The sequence below is a fragment of the Narcine bancroftii genome, chromosome 3, assembly GCF_036971445.1.
Source record: "Narcine bancroftii isolate sNarBan1 chromosome 3, sNarBan1.hap1, whole genome shotgun sequence".
Taxonomy (NCBI): domain Eukaryota; kingdom Metazoa; phylum Chordata; class Chondrichthyes; order Torpediniformes; family Narcinidae; genus Narcine; species Narcine bancroftii.
Window position 1 is genome coordinate 96,476,043 of NC_091471.1, and position 20,159 is coordinate 96,496,201.

Below are 20,159 nucleotides of genomic sequence, written 5' to 3' on the forward strand. Positions count from 1 at the left end.
TATTCATCGTAAAAGGAATAAACCTCTTTTAATATAATGGACCTTGAATTGATATCTTACCCTTCATACCTATAGCAGAATTCCTTTTAGTCCAAATCCCTAATAAATGTTTTAAAACAGGCATGTTATATCCCTGTAATAAACCAGAGTCCCACTTAAATATAAACTGCTTAAATATAAGCAGTTTTTACAATGTTGGAAGGGATTGCTCATCAAATGGATAATATGTCATCACAGATATCTTCACAAATGGATCAAGGATTTATGGATATGAAAGCTAAAATGAACAGTATTTGTGAAGAAGTGTCATCTTATAAAGAAAGATATAACTGTTGTTAAAGCTGATGTTAATAGATGTCTGAAAGTGGTGGATACAGTACAAGATAATTTCAAAAAGAATGAAGGGGCATTTCATGATTGTAAAGACCTAGTGGAACGGAATAGAGAAAAAACATTAAAAGTGGAAGATTCTTGAAGATTCTTTTGTAGGATGGGAGATTCAGAAGAGAGAATTGTTGAAGAAGATTGACACTTTGGAAAATCAAGGGCGTCAGAATAATGTGAATATAGTAGGACTTTCAGAAGATATTGAAGGTTCAGATCCAGTGAATTTTTTTTTAATGGATTCCAGATGTAGTGGGTGTTGAATTTTTCCCGGACCGTCTGGAATTGGATAGAGCGCATAGAGCACTGAGGAGGAAACCTTATCCGGGTCAACTACCTCGAGCGGTTTTACTTTGTTGTTTGAGATACCAGGATAGAGAGATGATTTTAAGAGTTGCTGTTCAGAAGTCTTGGCGAAATCAAACTCCAATGATAGTTCAAGGTAATAGAGTTTTTTTCTATGCTGATTTGAGTCAAGAGATTATTAAGAGGCGTAAGGAATTTAATTCAGCAAAAGAAGTGTTCTGGAGAAAGGGGTACAAGTTTACTTTTCGGTACCCTACCGTGTTGAGTTTTCTATGGGAACTTTCAATCTCAGTTTTTTGAGAATGATCATGATGCATTAATATTTTCTAATTCTTTACCAGATGTGCGGGGGAACTGATCGACCACTGTCACCTAAGAGGAGAATGTCTGATAAGAGGAATGGGAATGGAAAGAAGGGTGAAATGTCAAGGAGTCTAATTGATATTGAAGATCCGGAACAATCTTTGGGAATATGATTGAGATGCTCAATTGCTGAAAAGTTCAACTTGGGAGTGGGTGGGGTGGGGACTCTGAAACTTTCGAAAGTCATCTGTCACTAATGGTTTTTTTTTTAAACCACACCCAGTTAATTGGGGAATTACTACATTGGTGTAGTTTTGGGAAAGTTTTTTTTGTGTGTTTTTTATATTGTAGGGGCTTTTTGTATTTTATTTTGGAGTAGGTTTTTTTAATTATTTAAGCAAGGGGAGTTATTTTCTTGTTATATACATGTGAATTGTGAAAATAATAGAATTTTTTTTAGTATAAAATGTCTAATTTGAATTTTGCAACTTTTAACGTACAGGAAACAATCGTAACAATTAACATAACAATCAGATTAAGGGTAAACGTGTGTTGGCTTACATTAAAAAGATGAAGGTTGATAATGCTTTTTTGCAAGAAACACATTTAACTGAAAAAGAACATTTAAAATTGAAGAAAGATTGGGTAGGACATGTAATTGCTTCCTCCTTTAACTCTAAAACACAATAAGTGGCAATTTTGGTTCATAAGAAAATACCATTTGAACTGGAAACATTTTTTGAGACAGCAGGTCGAGTTTTAATGGTGAACTGTAAGATTTTTGCAGAATGATGGACACTGTTCAATGCCTATGCGCCTAATGTAGATGATGAACGATTTATATATGAAGCTTTTCCGACATGAAATCAGGCTAAGGAAAACATCTTAATTGGAGGGGATTTTAATTGTGTTTTCGATCCATTATTGGATAAGTTTCCAAAAAGTATAAGGAAATCGAAGATGGCTGTGCAAATCGCATCTTTGATGAAAGATTTGAATTTAGTTGAGATTTGGAGAAGATTAAATCCAACAGAGAAAGATTTTTTGTTTTATTCATCTAGACATGATTCATTTTCAAGAATAGATTTGTTTTTGGTATCTGCTCATCTTCAAGCTCAAATTAATCAGGCTGAATATAAGAGTAGGATTATGTCTGATCACTCCACATTATTTATATCATGTGCTGGACCTGAAGTTATGCAGTCAACTTATCGTTGGAGATTTAGTGTTATGCTCTTGAAGAAGCCAGAGTTTGTTAGTTTTGTTAAGGAACAAATTGCTTCTTTTTTGAATATAAATACAAAATCAGTATGGAGTAATTTCATTTTATGGGATGCTTTGAAACCATATTTACAAGGCCAAATTATTAGTTATTCAGCAAAAGAAAAAAAAGTACTTAACAGAAAGTTTGACATTGGAGAAAAAGATAACTGAGTTGGAAAAAGAATTTCAGAAAAATTATCTCTTTTTTCTTTGGCTTGGCTTCGCGGACGAAGATTTATGGAGGGGGTAAAAAGTCCACGTCATACTGAAGATAAAAAGGCAGCATTGACTAAGTTGAAATTACATTATAATACATTGCAAACTTAACAATATGAGTGTCTAATTCAGAGATCTAAGCAGCATTAGGTGATAGAGAATTAGCTTGGCAATTGAAAACAGAACAGGCTTTGAGAACTATTAATGCTATGTTGGGCCTTATTAAAAGAAAAAAAGAAACCAAGCATAGGGGTCAAAGTTGAATGGCAATTCCAAAGAAGGACATGATTATAGGTTAACACATATATTCAGTTCTTGCATTTGTTGTTTTTGAAGTACCTTTTAAATTAAACTGTACTGGAAAAAAACAACAATGTAAACTCACACATATACAAACAGACAGATAGATAGGACAATGTCCTCCTTTGGAATGGCCACCCTAGGTCAGAGAGAGAGAGGTGAATGGAGAATTGATGTATCAGGTATCTGTGAGCTCAATGTTAGCTTATTGAACAGCATGTCATTTTCTGCTTAGGCAGAATGAAGCTCTTGGAACTCAACATTCAACTCCACAGAATGATTCTGATCAAAGGTATTTCCAGAACGTTTGTTTTATTTCTGATTTCCAGTGTTAACAGAGTTTTTAATTTTTAATTACTGTGACCATTTCAAACCTCTCTTTGGTGCTCAATTCTAAATGAGGTGCTGTGATTTACGTCTAACCAACATTGTGTAGAGTTCAGAATCAGAATCAAAATTTATTGTCATGGAATTCGATGTTTTGCTGCAGCATCATAGAGCAAATATTGGTATTATAACCATCTTACAACAGAACTATTAAAAAAAATAGTGCACGAAAAGTAAGGCAGTGTCTTTGGTTTATTGATTATTCAGGAATCTGATGGCAGCGGGGAAGAAGCTGTTCTTGTGCTGTAGAGTCTTCATCTTTAGGCTTCTGTATCTTTTTCCCCAATGGTTGCAGAGTGAAAATGGCCTAGGTGATGAGGGTCTTTGAGGAGAAAGGCTGCTTTTTTTTTAAAGATACCACTTCATGTTGATGTCCTTGATGGAGTGAAGTCTGCTGCCTATGATGTCGCAGGCTGAGTTAGCAACCCTCTGGATTTTATTCTTGTCCTGAGAGTTGGCACCTCCAAACCAGGCAGTGATGCAACCAGCCAGAATGCTCTTCACTGTACACCTGCAGAAGTTTACGAGAGTCTTCGATGACAGACCAAATCTGCTCAGAAACCTCACAAAATATAGCCGGTGGTGAGCCACCTTTGTGATTGAATCAATATGGAAGCTCCAGGACAGATCATCGGAGATGCTGATACCCAGGATTTGAAGTTCTTGACCCTTTCCACCACGGAGCCCTCAATGAAGACTGGGTCATGTTCCCCTAACTTCCTTCTGAAGTCCACAATACATCTCTTTGGTTTTCCAGACATTGAGTGCAAGGTTGTTGTTACCCCATTCAATGAGCTGCTCAATCTCCCTTCCGAGCACTTACTCATTGCCGATTGTGACTGTGCCGACAACTGTAATGTCAGCAGCAAACTTGTAAATTGAATTGGAATTGTGCCTGGCCACACAGTCAAGGGTGTATTATGAGTAGAGCAGTGGGCTGTGTTTGAGGTGATCCAGAGCTGAGTGGAGAGCCAGTGTTATTGCAACCGCTGTGGAGAGATTGTGACAATAGGTGAATTGCAACAGGTCCAGATCTTTGCTTAAGTATGTGTTAATTCTAGCCATGATCAGCCTCTCAAAGCATTTCATCACAGTAGAAGTTAATGCTACTGGTTATTGAGGCACCTCACACTACTCTTCTTGGGTACCGGGATGACTGATGCCCTTTTGAAGCAGGTGGAAACCTCTGTCCGCAGCAATAAAAGGTTGAAAATGTCCATGAACACGCTGGCTAGTTGGTTGGCACATATTTTCAGTACCCTGCCAGTTATGCTGTACGGGCCTGATGCCTTGCAAGGGTTCAACCTCTTGGATGATGTTCTGACGTTGCCCTCAGATACAGATATCACAGGGTCTTCAGCCTTTTCAGGAATTCTAGTAGGCACTGTTTGGTTGTTCTTCTCGAAGCAGGCATACAAAATGATCAGCTCGTCAGGTAATGAAGCATCACAGCCATCCATAGTAGTCATCCTCACTTTGTAGGCTGTAATACCGGCGTGTATCTGTCTGTTTCTAGCTAACTCTGGAATTGCTACTTTGCTTCAGAGATGGCCTTCTTGTAAAGATCCCGATCCCTGGGTTAAATGCCCTTGTTCTCGCCCTCAGCAGGTTGCGAATACTCTGATTCATCCAGGATTGCTGGTTGGGGTACACCCAGTATGTGCACGTGAGCACATACTCATCCACTCAGGTCTTGATGAAGTCAGTTACATCTGTTACATATTCATTCAAGTTTATGGATATTTCTTAAATATGCTCCAGTCCACCGATTAAAAGCAGTCTTGCAGACACTCCTCCGCCTCCCTCAACGATATTTTCACCATCTTCACCACTGGTGCTATGGTCTTCAGTCTCTGCTTGTACCAGGAATAGAAGCACAGCCAGGTGATCAGACTTGCCGAAGTGTGGTCATGGTATGGCTTGGTATGCGTTCTTTATGGTGGTGTAGCAGTGGTCGAGTATGTTGGTTCCCCGTCTCACATGTGACGTGTTAGTGGTAGTTTGTCAAGAGTCTTTTTCAGGTTGGCCTGAACGAAGTCTCTCGCAATGATTGGGAAGGCATCTGAATGTGTTATTTCATGGCTGTTAATTAGTGCTCAGTCCCTCCAGTGCCAGCCTGATGTTAGCCTGGGGCAAAATGTACACTGCGAACAAGATGATGGCAGTGAACTCCCTTGGCAAGCAGAATGGGTGATACATGATCGCCAGATGTTGCAGGTCGGGGGAGCAGGACTGGGACATGACTGTCATGCCTGTGCACCACGATGAATTAATGATGACACACACACACCACTTCCTGTTGTTTTTCCAGACGCCAGTGGTTGGTCAGTGCAATGGAGGGTGTAGCCCTTGGCCTGCAGCACCCTGTCTGGAATGTCTGTGCTTAGCCACGTTTCTGTAAAGCACATCACTCAGTACTCCTTGATGACTCTCTGATGTTGAAGTCTGACTTGGAGTTCATCAAGTTTGTTCCCCAAGGACTGTTTGTTGGCCAGGAGGACGGTAGGGAGCGGAAACCTCAGGTCCCAGTGTTTCAGCTTTATCTGTAGCCCCCTCTGTGTCTACATGGTCGGGTCTTCTTTACCTGGTTCGTGAGTCCATTGCTGGTAATTCCTACGGTGTTTAAATGGACCATGCTCTCTCTTTGGCTTGGCTTCGCGGACGAAGATTTATGGAGGGGGTAAAAAGTCCACGTCAGCTGCAGGCTCGTTTGTGGCTGACAAGTCCGATGCGGGACAGGCAGACACGGTTGCAGCGGTTGCAGGGGAAAATTGGTTGGTTGGGGTTGGGTGTTGGGTTTTTCCTCCTTTGCCTTTTGTCAGTGAGGTGGGCTCTGCGGTCTTCTTCAAAGGAGGTTGCTGCCCGCCAAACTGTGAGGCGCCAAGATGCACGGTTTGAGGCACTGTCCCTTTAAATCACCTGTGATTAAATGTGCTGGGGTCTACTGTTTTCAACTCCTGCAAAGTTTAAATGGCCTGATTGCTGGCTGTTTAAAACTCCCATGGTGTTGTTGTTGTTCTCCTTGCCTGAACACCAGCTGTTTAAAGGTCCTATGGCCCGATGGAGACTACCGATTAATGACAGTGTATTAGAGACCACCAACTGGACTGAGGGAATTAGAGGTACAAATTTGTAAGGAGATTGCATATATGTGTAAAAAAATACAAGGTGGTAGTTATGGGAGATTTCAACTTTCCAAACATTAACTGGGATGCCCATACAATAAGAGGGCTAGATGGGTTAGAGTTGGTTGTGTTTTCAGGAAAGTTTTCTTAATCAGTACATAGAATAACCAACTCAAGAGGGGGCAGTATTGGATCTCCTATTAGGGAGCAAGATAGGTCAGATGATAGATGCTTGTTTTAGGGAACACTATGGGTCCAGTGATTCCAATACTATCAGTTTTATGCTAGCAAAGGAAAAGAATAGAGATGGACCAAAGGTTGAATTTCTTGATTGGAAGAAAGCAAATTTCAGGGAAAAAGAAAAGATTTGGAGGGTGTGGATTGGGATAAGATATTTTCAGGAAAAGATGTAGCACATAATAGCGGATATACAAAGGAGGAATTTTGAGAGCATTTGAGTATGTCACATGAGGATTAAAGGCAAGGCTAGAAACTATAGGGAGCCTTAGTTTTCAAAAGATATTGGGAACTTGGTTCAGAGGAAGTGGGATGTCTGCAATAGGTATAAACAGCAGGGAATAGGTGAATTGCTTGAGGAATATAGGGAGAGTAAAATAAATCTTAAGAAAGAAATTAGAAAGGCTAAAAGGAGATATGAAGCTGCTTTGGCAGGCAAAGTGAAAATAAATCCAAAGGGTTTCCATAGGTACATTGAAAGTAAAGGAATAGTGAGGGATAAAATTGGGCTTCTTGAAGATCAAGGGGGTAGACTCTATGAGAAATCAGAAATGTGAGAAATTTTAAATGTTTTTTTTCTTCTGTATTCACTAAGGAAAAGAATGTTGAACCAAATGAAGTGAAGAAATATGGTAGGGAGGTTATAAGGACATTATAAGGATTAATGAGGAGGTAGTATTAGATGTTTTAAAAAAGATCAAGCTGGATAAATCTCTGGGTCCTGACAAAATATTCCCCCAGACCCTGAGGGAGGTTAGTGAACAAATAGTGGGAGTGTTGACAGAAATATGTAAAATGTCACTGGCCACGGGGGAAGTGCCAGAGGGCTGGAGGAGAGGGTGGCTCATGATATTCTGCTGTTCAAAAAAGGATCCAAAAGTAAATCTGGTAATTATAGGCCTGTAAGTCTGACATCAGTGGTGGGTAAATTAGTGGAAAGTGTTCTTAAAGATGGTATATTCAACTATTTGGAAGGACAGAGATTGATTCAGAGTAGTCAGGATGGTTTCATCCAGGGCAGATCATGTTTAACAAATCTTATAGAGTTGTTTGAGGAGGTTACTAAAAAGGTTGATGTGGGGAAGGCTGTGGATGTTGTCTATTTGAACTTTAGTAAGGCTTTTGACAAGGTTTTCCACAAGAGGTTAGCAAGGAAGGTGAAAGCATTGAGTATTAATGATGAAGTAGTGAAATGGATTTAACAATTATTGGATGGGAGATGCCAGAGAGTAGTGGTGGAAAATTGTTTGTTGCATTGGAGGCCGGCAATTAGTGAAGTGCCTCAGGGATCGGTACTGGGTCCACTGCTGTTTGTCATATTATTAAAGATCTAGATTATAGGGTGGCAAATTGGATTAATAAATTTGCAGATGATACAAAGGTTGGCAGTGTTGTTTACAGTGAGGAAGATTATCAAAGCTTACAGATTGATATAGGACAGTTAGAAGAGTGGGCAGAAAGATGTCAGATAGAGTTCAATACTGATAAATGTGAGGTGCTTCATTTTCGTAGGACTAATCAAAAACAGGTCATACACGTTAAATGATAGACAATTGAGGAGTGCAGTGGAACAAAGGGTTTTAGGAGTCATGGTACATAATTCCCTGAAAGTTGAATCACATGTAGATAGGGTGAAGAAGGCATTTGATATGTTGGCTTTCATAAATCAGAGTACTGAATACAAGAGTTTGGATGTTATGTTGAAGTTGTATAAAGCATTGGTGAGGCCAAATTTGGAATATGGTGTGCAGTTTTGGTCGCCGAATTATAGGAAGGATATAAACAGAATAGTGAGAGTGCAGAGGAAGTTTACGAGTATGTTGCTGGGGTTTCAGGATTTGAGTTACAGGGGAAGGTTGAGTAGGCTGGGACTTTATTCCTTGGAGCATAGACGATTGAGGGGTGATTTGATAGAGGTATTCAAAATTATAAGGGGGACGGATAGAGTCAATGTGGATAGGCTTTTTCAATTGAGAGTGGGGGAGATTCAAACAAGAGGGTATGGATTGAGAGTAAAAGGGGAAAAGTTTAGGGGAAACATGAGCAGGAATTTCTTCACACAGGTGGGTGGTGGGGGTGTGGAATGAAGTTTCAGCAGAGGTGGTAGAACCAAGATCAATGTTAATGTTTAAGGAAAAGTTGGACAGGTATATGCATGGGAGAGGTATGGAGGGTTGTGGGCCGAATGCGGACCAGTGGGACTAGGTGGGAGAAATTGTTCGGTATGGACTAGAAGGGCCGAACTGGCCCTGTGCTGTAAATGTTTATATGGTTATAATGTTATATCAATTGTTGGTTTCATATATTTATTGTGTAGAAAGTGTTTTCATCTTCCAGTCTAGACTGAAATATTTTTAAAGTCAAAATAATATTCTCCCTTTTTTTTTGGCAAGTGAAGGGCAAGAAATTGGGTAATGGAATAATAGTTTTCTCAGGTTTTTACATCTGTAAGTGAATTATGTTCTGTGTAGAATATAATTTGGTCCTTGTCAGTGTTAGATCAATCCTTGACACAAATATGACCAGTCACCTTCAAATTAAGAAACACCCTTTGCATGTGACACAATTTCCAGAGTAGTAGCACACAGTTTGATGTCAATAAATCACGTTTTTCTGTTAGATCTTTAATTCAGCAACCTCATCTCAAATGTATATTCTGCAGAAGCAGAACTATTTAGATGGTCTATTGATCCAGATATCTGTTGGATCCTAACATTTAAAAAAATTAACTGCTCCTTTTCGTCACTTTCTAAATACCACCACTTTCACTTTGACCTCCTGATGACAAAATATGCCTTCATGAACTTGCACCCTTTGCAATTCAAACTCAGACCTCAGTGACTCTGAATGAGTAATCTCCAGAAAAGCACCACCCCTACCTTCCACTTCCTGCAAATTTTAGCAGCTGATAAGTCAGACCTTGGACCTAACTCAATTTTGCTGTGGAGGGCTGATGACCCAAACAGTTTTAGGGGGTCATGCAATGACCTTTAGCACAACATCAAAGATATGGATACATTTCTGAGCCCATGTATTTAATTTCGATATTTTGTATCATGATAGCAATAGTTTAAAAAAAGTTTTCCAGACAAAAATAAATCACAGTGAGATCACTATTATCACCCACTCCTGACGCTGATGTGCTAAACCCAAAACATTCTGGGCAATATTATTCTTCAGATGTTTCATTTATCAATGGATTTATCTTCTGTGAATAAGCAAATGTCACGAAAGGCTAGTTCTCTCAGTGCAGGCCGGTCATGTATAGTATTTCATTGAAAATGGGCATTAATGGTACAGCAAGCATTTATTTTTCATCCTCAACTACTCGTCAGAATGTGGAAAGAGTCTTCTCAACTGGCTGGAAACAATGAGGGGTTGATGGCTCTTAAATGGACACTTCCACTGAGGACCTGTTCTATTACCAGATGAATATCTGACCAAGCTTTGCCAGCATAGCAATATATCTGGCAATAACCCGGCATATACGATATTGTCCATACTTGTCCTGCCTGTAAAAGAAAGGACAAATCTAATCCCACAGATCTGGAGCCACAAGTTGACTCTCAATCATCTATTTAAAGATGCCAGATGTTGTCTGAAAACTATCATAGGTCTTGTTCATAGTCTATTAGTTGATGCATTTGTTTCTAGCAATAACTATTGGTTTCATAACTTTTGTCATCCATGTTTCAAATATGGACAGAAAGACCGACTCCCCCACCCTGGAAAAATCTATCATAGCTAGGATATCAGTTGTGAAGTGAAAATGAGTTACCTTGACACCAAGGCACTTTATGAACAAGTGTAGCATCAAAGCTGATGGTACAGTACTATAAATTTAAATAAGTGGGAACAAAGGGGTGGTGTCTTACGAAAGCAGCCTCCATTCTCAAGGATCCTCACCACCCAGAACAAACTGTCTCTCACTGCTACCATAAAGAAGAAGGTACAGGAGCTTGAAGATTAACACCCAATGTTACAAAACATCTTTCCCTCTGTCATCAGATTTCTGAATGGTCAATGAACCACAGTCAGTAGCTCACTTTTCTATTCTTTTACATTAATTTATTTTTAATGTAATTTGTTGCAATTTTGCAACTGTAATCCTGCTGCAAAATAATTAATTTTATGACACATGTTTATGACAAAAAATTCTGATTCTGAACAATCCACTAATCAGTGGTATTTATAGTAAAAGAAGATCAATCATCTCAGCATAATTTTGCAGGTATTTCTCAGGTGTCATGAATCCAAAAAAATATTTTCAACATCTTCATCAATGTCAACAGGTAGAAACGAAGTGGTTTGTTGATAAGTGCCAAATTCTATTCATGACACTCCAGATAATGAAACAGCAAGAGCTGGGCCATGTTTAAATTTGGGCTAATAGGTGGCAAGTATCACATCCTACATTTCCAGAGAAGCCATTTATTTCCATCAAATTCCCTTTATGGAAAGTGGAGCAGTCCATATTCTGATAAAGGTTCAGACTTTTGAGCAATGCAAAAGATATAGATTGCGCAGAATGAAACATTATAAGTGAATATATCTAGTTGTTTTCTCGTAGCCTTGATGCTCACTTGTTTGGGTCAAGGTGCCATTTGCTCTTACGAGGAGACCCATGACCTTTCTGCTTTGCTCAAGATGACTGCCCTCCTATTTCAGATGACCTTTCTCTCAATCTTGGCAGATTTTAATCTCACTATCGGCACAAGCATATTTTTGATATTGAGAGCATGCAGTGAAGAGTCATTCCTGAGCCACAGGTCTACCTGACAAAAAGAGATTGAGGAGGTTCAGCCTCACTTTTTTTTTTAAAAAGAGTGTCTTGAAGAATTTGAGGTGACCTCAATGAAATAGGATGGTTGCAGGAATGCTTCTCTCGCCAAGGGAGTCATAGATTCAAAATAAAGATTAGGCTGTTTCCAATTGAAAAGCGAAATTTCTTATCTAAAAGTGTGCTGAATCCTTGAAATTCTATATTCCTGAGAAACATCAGTCAATGGTTATATTAAAAATAAAGATCAATAAATTTCTCAGTATTCTGGGGATCAAGGATTGCGAGAATAAGAAAAAAAACTGGAGTTTGAGGTAGTTCTGGTATGATCTCATTTAATAATGAAGCAGGCTTTATGACCATCAATCGACTTTAAGGTCTCACATTAACTAAATCACTGAAGGTTAACTTGAAGGTACAGCAAATAATATTTCAAGAGGATTTGAGCACAAGAATAAAGATCTCATACTGAAATTATACTTAATTTGGAACATTGTGCACAGGTTCAGCTTCTTTGCATTAATAAGGGGATATTTGTCACAGAATGACACCAGAATGGTTGCTGGGATGAAGAAAGAATAATTGTACAGACTGAGTGCACAAGGAAGAGGAAATGATCTCATTGAAAAATACAATTCTTCTGCTTGACGGTATTGATGTCTTCCCTGACTAGACTGGAATATATGGAACCACAAGTTACAGTTTCAAAATAAGCAATAGATATTCACAACTGAAATGAAGCAATAAGTATTATGAATTTTAAAAACTAAAGGAACAAAAAATACAGCTGGAAAAGATTGAAAAAAAGCACATTGTGTGGTTTATGGGTTAATATCAGGTTATGCAGCCAAACAGTGAAATATTTCTAGACATTCAAATAATTAATGTTGACATAATTGCTACAGAGGTACTTAATATGTTTTCACTGAAACAAAAATAAAATCTTCATTGTGAATCAAGGGCACTCCGGGCCACATTGCCCTCTATCTGGCCAGTGACCATGCATGCCTCACTTACTATTCCCACTGCCAGTCCATTTTACCAGCCTCATGGGTCAAAATTTTCTCCAAGCCTCACTATTGTCAACCATTCTTTAAAGAGAAGTTCACAATTGGGTGCAAAATCTCAGTGCTGAGGGCCAGCCCAGACCAGAATGTTGGTTATTCTATAGCTCATAGTCAAAGGCTATTAAGTAGGTTTTGTTGTCTGAAAGAAACAAATATACATGAAGCTGTCCTGCATATACAAATATACAGAAGGAAAATTTCAAAATAAATGAAAAAGCAAATTCTTTTTTTTTTAAATATTTTTTATTGAGTTTAACATATAAACTTACATAAAAAAATTAAGAAAAACATATAACAAAATCACTTGTATACATGTAAGCTAAAAAAGATGAAACTACATCGAGAATTCCTTAATTAACATAAGAAACAATTAATTTGAATTCATCGATAATAACCACGTTAAACCATTTTGCAAAGTTAAGCGAACTACAAAAATTATTTAAAAAAAAGAAACTAAAACTCATCTACTCCCTCTCTCCAATCAAGGTTACCTTATATAATAATTTTTAAAAATGGATCCAATGGAGCATTCAATAATTCTTAATTCTTCCAATTATAATAAAATTCTAAGAATGAGCCCATATCTTTATAAATTGAAACATTCTATCTTTAATATTGTATCAAATTTTCTCCAAATTAAATAGGATATTGTTACAGACCCAGAAGACCCCAAAACCCAGCAGCAATAGAAATTTACCAAGATAAATGGTTACTTAATCAAAAGTTGCTTTTAATTATCTTTAAACATGAAAACAGAATCAAACTCTAACTTATTGCTATTAACTTATCAAATTAACCCCCTTCTCATTGTAATTGCACGTATATGTAATGTATGTGTATATTCAGAAAAGTTCTTTGATTCACAGTCCAATCTCACTTTTCACTCCACTAAGTGGGAAGGAAAGATTGAGAATCACTGCTCTTGATCCAATTGTTAGTGAAATATTTTGCTTGAGAAAAATTGTCATTGGCCTATTTCCTTTGAAGTTATGAAACCATGCACATAACAACCCAATTGGATATGATTAAAACAGTGGTTTTCAAACTTTTTCTTTCCACCCTCATACCACCTTAAACAATTCCTTACTAATCATAGAACACCTATGGCATAAGGAATACAAAGTGGTATGTGAGTGGAAAGAAAAAGGTTGAGAATCACTGCCCTAGGGATATGATTCTGACAATCCACCCTATCAATGCCTCTCGTGATTTTATAAACCTTTAACAGATCTCTCCAATTTTCCCCCCTAACCCATACCCTCTAAACCAGGCAACATGCTGGTAAACCTCTTATCTACCAAAGCTTCCACATCCTTCCTGTCATACATGGAATATTCCAAATGCGACAAGACCAAAGTTTTACACAACTTCTACATAACTTCCCTAATTTTATACTTGATGTCCACCCATTGAAGCCAAGACAAACCACATGCCTTTGAATGCTGCATGCAGAAGGATTTGGGAGTGCTTGTGCATGGATCGCAAAAGGTTGGTTCGCAGGTGCAGCAGGCTATCAAGTAAATGGAATGTTGGCCTTCATTATTAGAGGAATTGAATTTAGAAGGGAGGTTATGCTGCAACCGTACAAGGTACTGTTGAGGCCGCATCTAGAGTATGGCATGGAGTTATGGTCTCCTTTCTCAAGGAAGGATGTACTGACTTTTGAGGCAGTGCAGAGAAGGTTCACTAGGTTAATTCCAGAGATAAGGGGGTTAACTTATGAGGAGAGATCGAGACATCTAGGGCTGTACTCACTTGAATTTAGAAGAAATGAATAAAATTTTGAAAGGCATAACTAAGATAGAGGTAGGTAAGTTATTCCCATTGGTGGGAGAGACTAGAACAAGGGGACATAGCATCAAGATCCAGAGTTGTATTTTTGGAATGGAGATGCAGAGGAACTGCTTTTCCCAGAGGGTGGTGAATCTATGGAATTCACTACAAAATCTAGAGGTTAAAACATTATGAAAGAAATGATTGATTAATTAATAAGTTTATATTTACTGCATGGTTCAGGGAAAAAGAGGAATGTGATTAAGGGGCAATCACAGCATGGAGCAAAGTTGGCTGAGCAAAATTGTCTGCTCCCAAATACAGGGAGAGGAAATGCAGAAAACGATTTCGGAGGAATGCTCAAACTGAAGGAGGTGGTGAGTAGCACAGGAGACACAGGCCAAACCAGAACAAAGAATGGTCTGCAAGAAACCAGTCTAGGAGGAAGATTAAGGCATGAGGAGGTGTTAAAGAGAACAGCAGAAATTGGCCAGACAGGAACAGAATGGTGATTAGAAATATCTGGGGATGAATTAATTTCTGATCAACACAACAGGATAGTCTGGCCTGGAGGATTAAGATGGGAGCGCTACACCCCAGATATCTGCAAAACAGGAGATGACTTGTGATAACCCTTATGCAAAAAGATCTAGCAAAGGAAGACAACTTTTGTTCTGTATGATAATGAAATCTAGCAAAGGAAGCCAACTTTTGTTCTGTATGATAAGGTTGATCTATATAAACTGAGCCAATTGGACAATAGGAGTCAGTCTTGGGGAATAGCTCACTGTGCAGGTGACCTATGAACTAACGACTGACCCAGAGCTCTGTTAAATTTTATTCTTGTGCTGTGTAATAAACTGATTGTTGAACCGAATACCTTCTCCTATCACTTCATTCAACGAGCACGCTGGACTCAGACGACACATAGACTAAATTGAGGGTAGGGTAAAGCCAGAGTCCGACAGGATGGAGATGCAGCGGAACTGCTTTTCCCAGAGGGTGGTGAATCTATGGAATTCACTGCCATTGAAGCAGTCAAGGCTACCTCAATAAATATATTTAAGACAATGTTTGCAAATTTTTACATAGTAGGGAATTAGGTATATAGGGAAAGCCAGGTAGGTGGAGATGAGCCTATCATCAGATCAGCCATGATCTCATTGAATGGCGCAGCAGGCTCGCCAGGACGATTGCCTACTCTTGCTCCTATTATGTTCCTATAGATTCAAACAATGTGCTGAATATGGCATATGAAAGATATATAACCAACATTCCAGGCTTGAGCCCTTCATCACATACTTTGATGAAGGGCTTAAGACCAAAATGTTGGTTATGTATCTGTATCTTTGCTACATAAGGCACACTGTTTGGCCTGCTGAGTTTTCCCAGCTTTGTGTTTTTACTTCAATTCCAGTGTTTGCAGACTTTTGTGTGTTACTCCAGAGAGACCTGGGATACAGGGGCATAATTTCCTGAAAATGGTAACATAATTTGCTGGGTTGACACACTTGCTTTCGTTAGTCTGGGCAATGAGTACAAGAATTGGAATGTATATTACAACTGTACAAGATGTTGATGAGATCACACTTGGAGTAATGTATGAAGTTCTGGTCTTCTTAACTATCGAAAAATGTCATTGAATTGGTAAGGATGCAGTAAGAGGTAATACAAGTGGGAGCGAAAAATGTCATTGAATTGGTAAGGATGCAGTAAAGATTCACAAGGACTTCAGCTAAGAAAAGAAACTGGGTAGGCTGGGGCTTCTTTTTTTTTTAAAATCGAGGAGTAACCTCACAAATAAAATCAAAAATCATGAAGGGCATAGATAAGATGAATGATCAATCTTTTGTTTTTTCCCAGGATTGGGAAGTGTAAAACTAGAGGGCAGAGATTTAAAGTGAGAGATGAAAGATTTAAAATGGAATTGATGGGCAACCTTTATCATAGATATAGAAGTGGGTATGTAAAATTACAACATTAAAAAAAATTAATATATGATATATGGAAAGGGTTCAGAGGGATATGGGCCATGCAGAAGCAAATGCATTTCCTCCAGCTCTCCAGACTCTTCTTTCTTTCTCCTATCAGTAAGCTACACTTATTAGCCCTCTGCCCTCTCCCCATCTCTTCTCAGCTTATTTTTCTTCTACGCTCCCACTTGTATTACCTCTTACTTGTAAGTCTGTGTTCCTTCTCTTCCTCCTTCTTCTCCCCCCATATTTTTATTCAGGCATATACTTGGTTTTTTTTTAAACTATGATTTGATGAAGAGCTCAGCCCAAACACTTTGACTTTCTTCCTGTAGATGCCAGCATCATTAGATGTTGTTCAACTCAGCTCAGTTGGTCAGCTTGGTTAACAAGGATGGTTTGGCCAATCAGCTTGTTTCTGTGCTGTACAACTCTATGGCTCTTAAGTGACCACTTAGCAGAATTAGATGGTCAGTTCTCCACAGCAAATTATAAGTCATTCAAAGCACAATACCTCAATATTTTTGAATATTATAGAATCGAGGACTGTGTTTAGTGTATACATGTGGCATTGAGGGTAAAAATGCATTCAGGTGCTAAGGGCTGGATGTTTTCACCTCTTGTACAAGATATGGATTAACTCTAATCATTTGGTTCGGTGCTTGCAGAATTAACTAATAAGAAACTTTAATAACAATGATCAAGAATTATTGAGATGACATTTTTATTTTTTAAGAAACAGAAAAAAAATCATCGTTATTAACAGGAAAACCCGTTATCAAAATCCTTCAAAGATTTTGTCATGTGACATGCAGACAAGAGTTGAAAATGTTTCATTTAAAAATTGGCACGAAATTGGCCAACATCTGAATAAAAGTGCCCTTAGTGTCGTTATGAGAGGCTTTCACATCATTTGATTTTATTTACTGTGTGTATTTAAGAAACCGTTTGCTTCTACGGAAATACTCCTCTGAAATCTATCATATTTAGAAAACTGTCAAAGCCGGATAAATATTGACTAAACTTGTAATCAACAAGAGCAAAACACTGACCCGCAGTTGGATGCAAACCGTGGGCGGAGTGGTTATCATTGTGAGCCCAATCCAATGAAGGAGGGCACTCTTGCTGGTCCAACCCCCTGAGCAACTGCATCCCTGGAGAACCAGACCCTGCTCCTTCTGCGGAACGATTTCACAAACCACAACCCGGACTCGCTCACCTCTTTTTTCTTCTGACTGCCTCCGAGTTGAACGCACGACAAGAGGAGCAGCCAGGAACCGACTGTCACCACGGGCAGCAGTGCCAACCTCCGCCGAGACGCCATTCTGATAACTGGGGCAACATCGACCTCGTATCCCATTGGCTGAGATGCTGGCGTCGCGAGGCATTCTGGTCCGGCGTGAGCTCCATCAGGTTGGGAGCAAGAGAGAATGAAACAACAATACCCAGAGTGCTCCAGGCGCAGGGCGGGGGTTGGGGGAACGTCTACCAGTGGGGGGCGCTGAGGAGCGTGCCGTGGAGGAACAGTGTGCGGTGGATCGATGAGGGAGCTCCTTCACTGGAGCTTCATTAATCTACAGGCTTAATTTACCGAATGTCAATTACATTCTTCAAGGTTAAAAATATGGAACATTGCAATACACTACTGAGGCTAGTGGAAATTATTCCTGAATTTGTAAACTTGTGTCCAAGAGAAACAAATCAAACCCAACAAACTGCAAATGAAATAAAATTGCGTGCATTTTCACTAAATGTTGTTTATAAAAATCATTCAGTACGAGTTTTGCATTACAAGTAGCATTCGTACAAGCAATTAGAATATACCAGCAAATGTAGATTAAAAACTTGCATTGGTTAAGGAGCAAGGGTCCTATTGGATAAACTAACTTTTGAGGTGAAAAGATGCAGTGGAAGCTTCCCTCCAAAGGTGAATGGGATAGGTGCAAGATGGTATGAAGGAAATCAGTCTGGCCACGTTTGGAAGAGAAAGCCCAGCTCGCGTTCAGAATGCACACTAAGATTGTGCACCATTGTCCTCAATATGAACAAACGAAACAAGAAAAACAATGAACTGACTAGGACAAACAAGATGGATTGAAGTTGCCAACTTTGTTGGGGGAAAATTCATTTAAAACAGTTAAATAAATAATAGAAAAGAGAGGGGCCAGGTGGGCCAGTTAGCATTGGCCTATGATTTTGAGGGGCCCTACTCCCCCTGGTAGAGGCAAAGGGGGGGACCCTTTGTAAGTAAAAAAAAAGTATTGTTGTTGTGAAAGAAAACACAACAAAATTTAAAATACAAACTGCGGTACTCACAAAAACAACATACAAGGGTATATAAAAACAAAAAAAGTTGCATTAAAACAATACAAAATACACCAATTGGCAGAGGGAGAGAAACTGTTCTTGCATCTATTCATCCTTGATTTAATGGACCTATATCATCTACTTGAGGGCAATAGGTCAAACAAATGATGGCATGGGTGAGCGCTTAAGGATATTGGCTGCCTTCCTGATAAAGAATATTGATATTTTGAAGAAGATTCATAAAAGATTCTTTTTTTTCTTTCTTTTTTTTCTTTTGGCTTGGCTTCGCATACAAAGATTTATGGAGGGGTAATGTCCACGTCAGCTGCAGGCTCGTTTGTGGCTGACAAGTCCGATGCAGGACAGGCAGACACGGTTGCAGCGGTTGCAAGGGAAAATTGGTGGGTTGGGGTTGGGTGTTGGGTTTTTCCTCCTTTGTCTTTTGTCAGTGAGGTGGGCTCTGCGGTCTTCTTCAAAGGAGGTTGCTGCCCGCCGAACTGTGAGGCGCCAAGATGCACGGTTTGAGGCGATATCAGCTCACTGGTGGTAGTCGATGTAGCAGGCACCAAGAGATTTCTTTAGGCAGTCCTTGTACCTCTTCTTCGGTGCACCTCTGTCACGGTGGCCAGTGGAGAGCTCACCATATAACACGATCTTGGAAAGGCGATGGTCCTCCATTCTGGAGACGTGACCTACCCAGCGCAGTTGGATCTTCAGCAGCGTGGATTCGATACTGTCGGCCCCTGCCATCTCGAGTACTTCGATATTAGGGATGTAGTCGCTCTAATGAATGTTGAGGATGGAGTGGAGACAATGCTGGTGGAAGCATTCTAGGAGCCGTAGGTGATGCCGGTAGAGGACCCATGATTCGGAGCCGAATAGGAGTGTGGGTATGACAACGGCTCTGTATACGCTAAGCTTTGTGAGGTTTTTCAGTTGGTTGTTTTTCCAGACTCTTTTGTGTAGTCTTCCAAAGGCGCTATTTGCCTTGGCGAGTCTGTTGTCTATCTCGTTGTCGATCCTTGCATCCGATGAAATGGTGCAGCCGAGATAGGTAAACTGGTTGACCGTTTTGAGTTTTGTGTGCCCGATGGAGATGTGGGGGGGCTGGTAGTCATGGTGGGGAGCTGGTTGATGGAGGACCTCATTTTTTTTCAGGCTGACTTCCAGGCCAAACATTTTGGCAGTTCCGCAAAACAGGACGTCAAGCGCTGAAGAGCTGGCTCTGAATGGGCAACTAAAGCAGCATCGTCTGCAAAGAGTAGTTCATGGAAAAGTTGCTCTTGTGTCTTGGTGTGAGCTTGCAGGTGCCTCAGATTGAAGAGACTGCCATCCGTGCGGTACCAGATATAAACAGCGTCTTCATTGTTGAGGTCTTTCATGGCTTGTTTCAGCATCATGCTGAAGAAGATTGAAAAGAGGGTTGGTGCGTGAACGCAGCCTTGCTTCACGCCATTGTTAATGGAGAAGGGTTCAGAGAGCTCATTGCTGTATCTGACCCGACCTTGTTGGTTTTCATGCAGTTTGATAACCATGTTGAGGAACTTTGGGGGGCATCCGAGGCGCTCTAGTATTTGCCAAAGCCCTTTCCTGCTCATGGTGTTGAAGGCTTTGGTGAGGTCAACAAAGGTGATGTAGAGTCCTTTGTTTTGTTCTCTGCACTTTTCTTGGAGCTGTCTGAGGGCAAAGACCATGTCAGTAGTTCCTCTGTTTGCGCGATTCTGGGAAAACATTCTCG

At 39.7% G+C, this 20,159-nt stretch overlaps 1 protein-coding gene across 18 annotated transcripts in view; it reads right to left on the bottom strand.

Moving 5' to 3' along the window:
- Positions 1-17,465, bottom strand: part of tusc3 (tumor suppressor candidate 3) — a 548,930-nt gene extending 531,465 nt beyond the window's left edge. For all 18 annotated transcript variants that reach the window (XR_011353548.1, XR_011353547.1, XR_011353545.1 and 15 more), the window contains exon 1: positions 17,334-17,465. Coding sequence is in view for 13 of the 18 variants with exons in the window: in XM_069924583.1 (XP_069780684.1) it covers positions 17,334-17,438 (105 nt within the window). In the remaining 5 variants the exon portion in view is untranslated. The remainder of the gene's footprint in view (positions 1-17,333) is intronic.
- Positions 17,466-20,159: the final 2,694 nt, after the last annotated feature.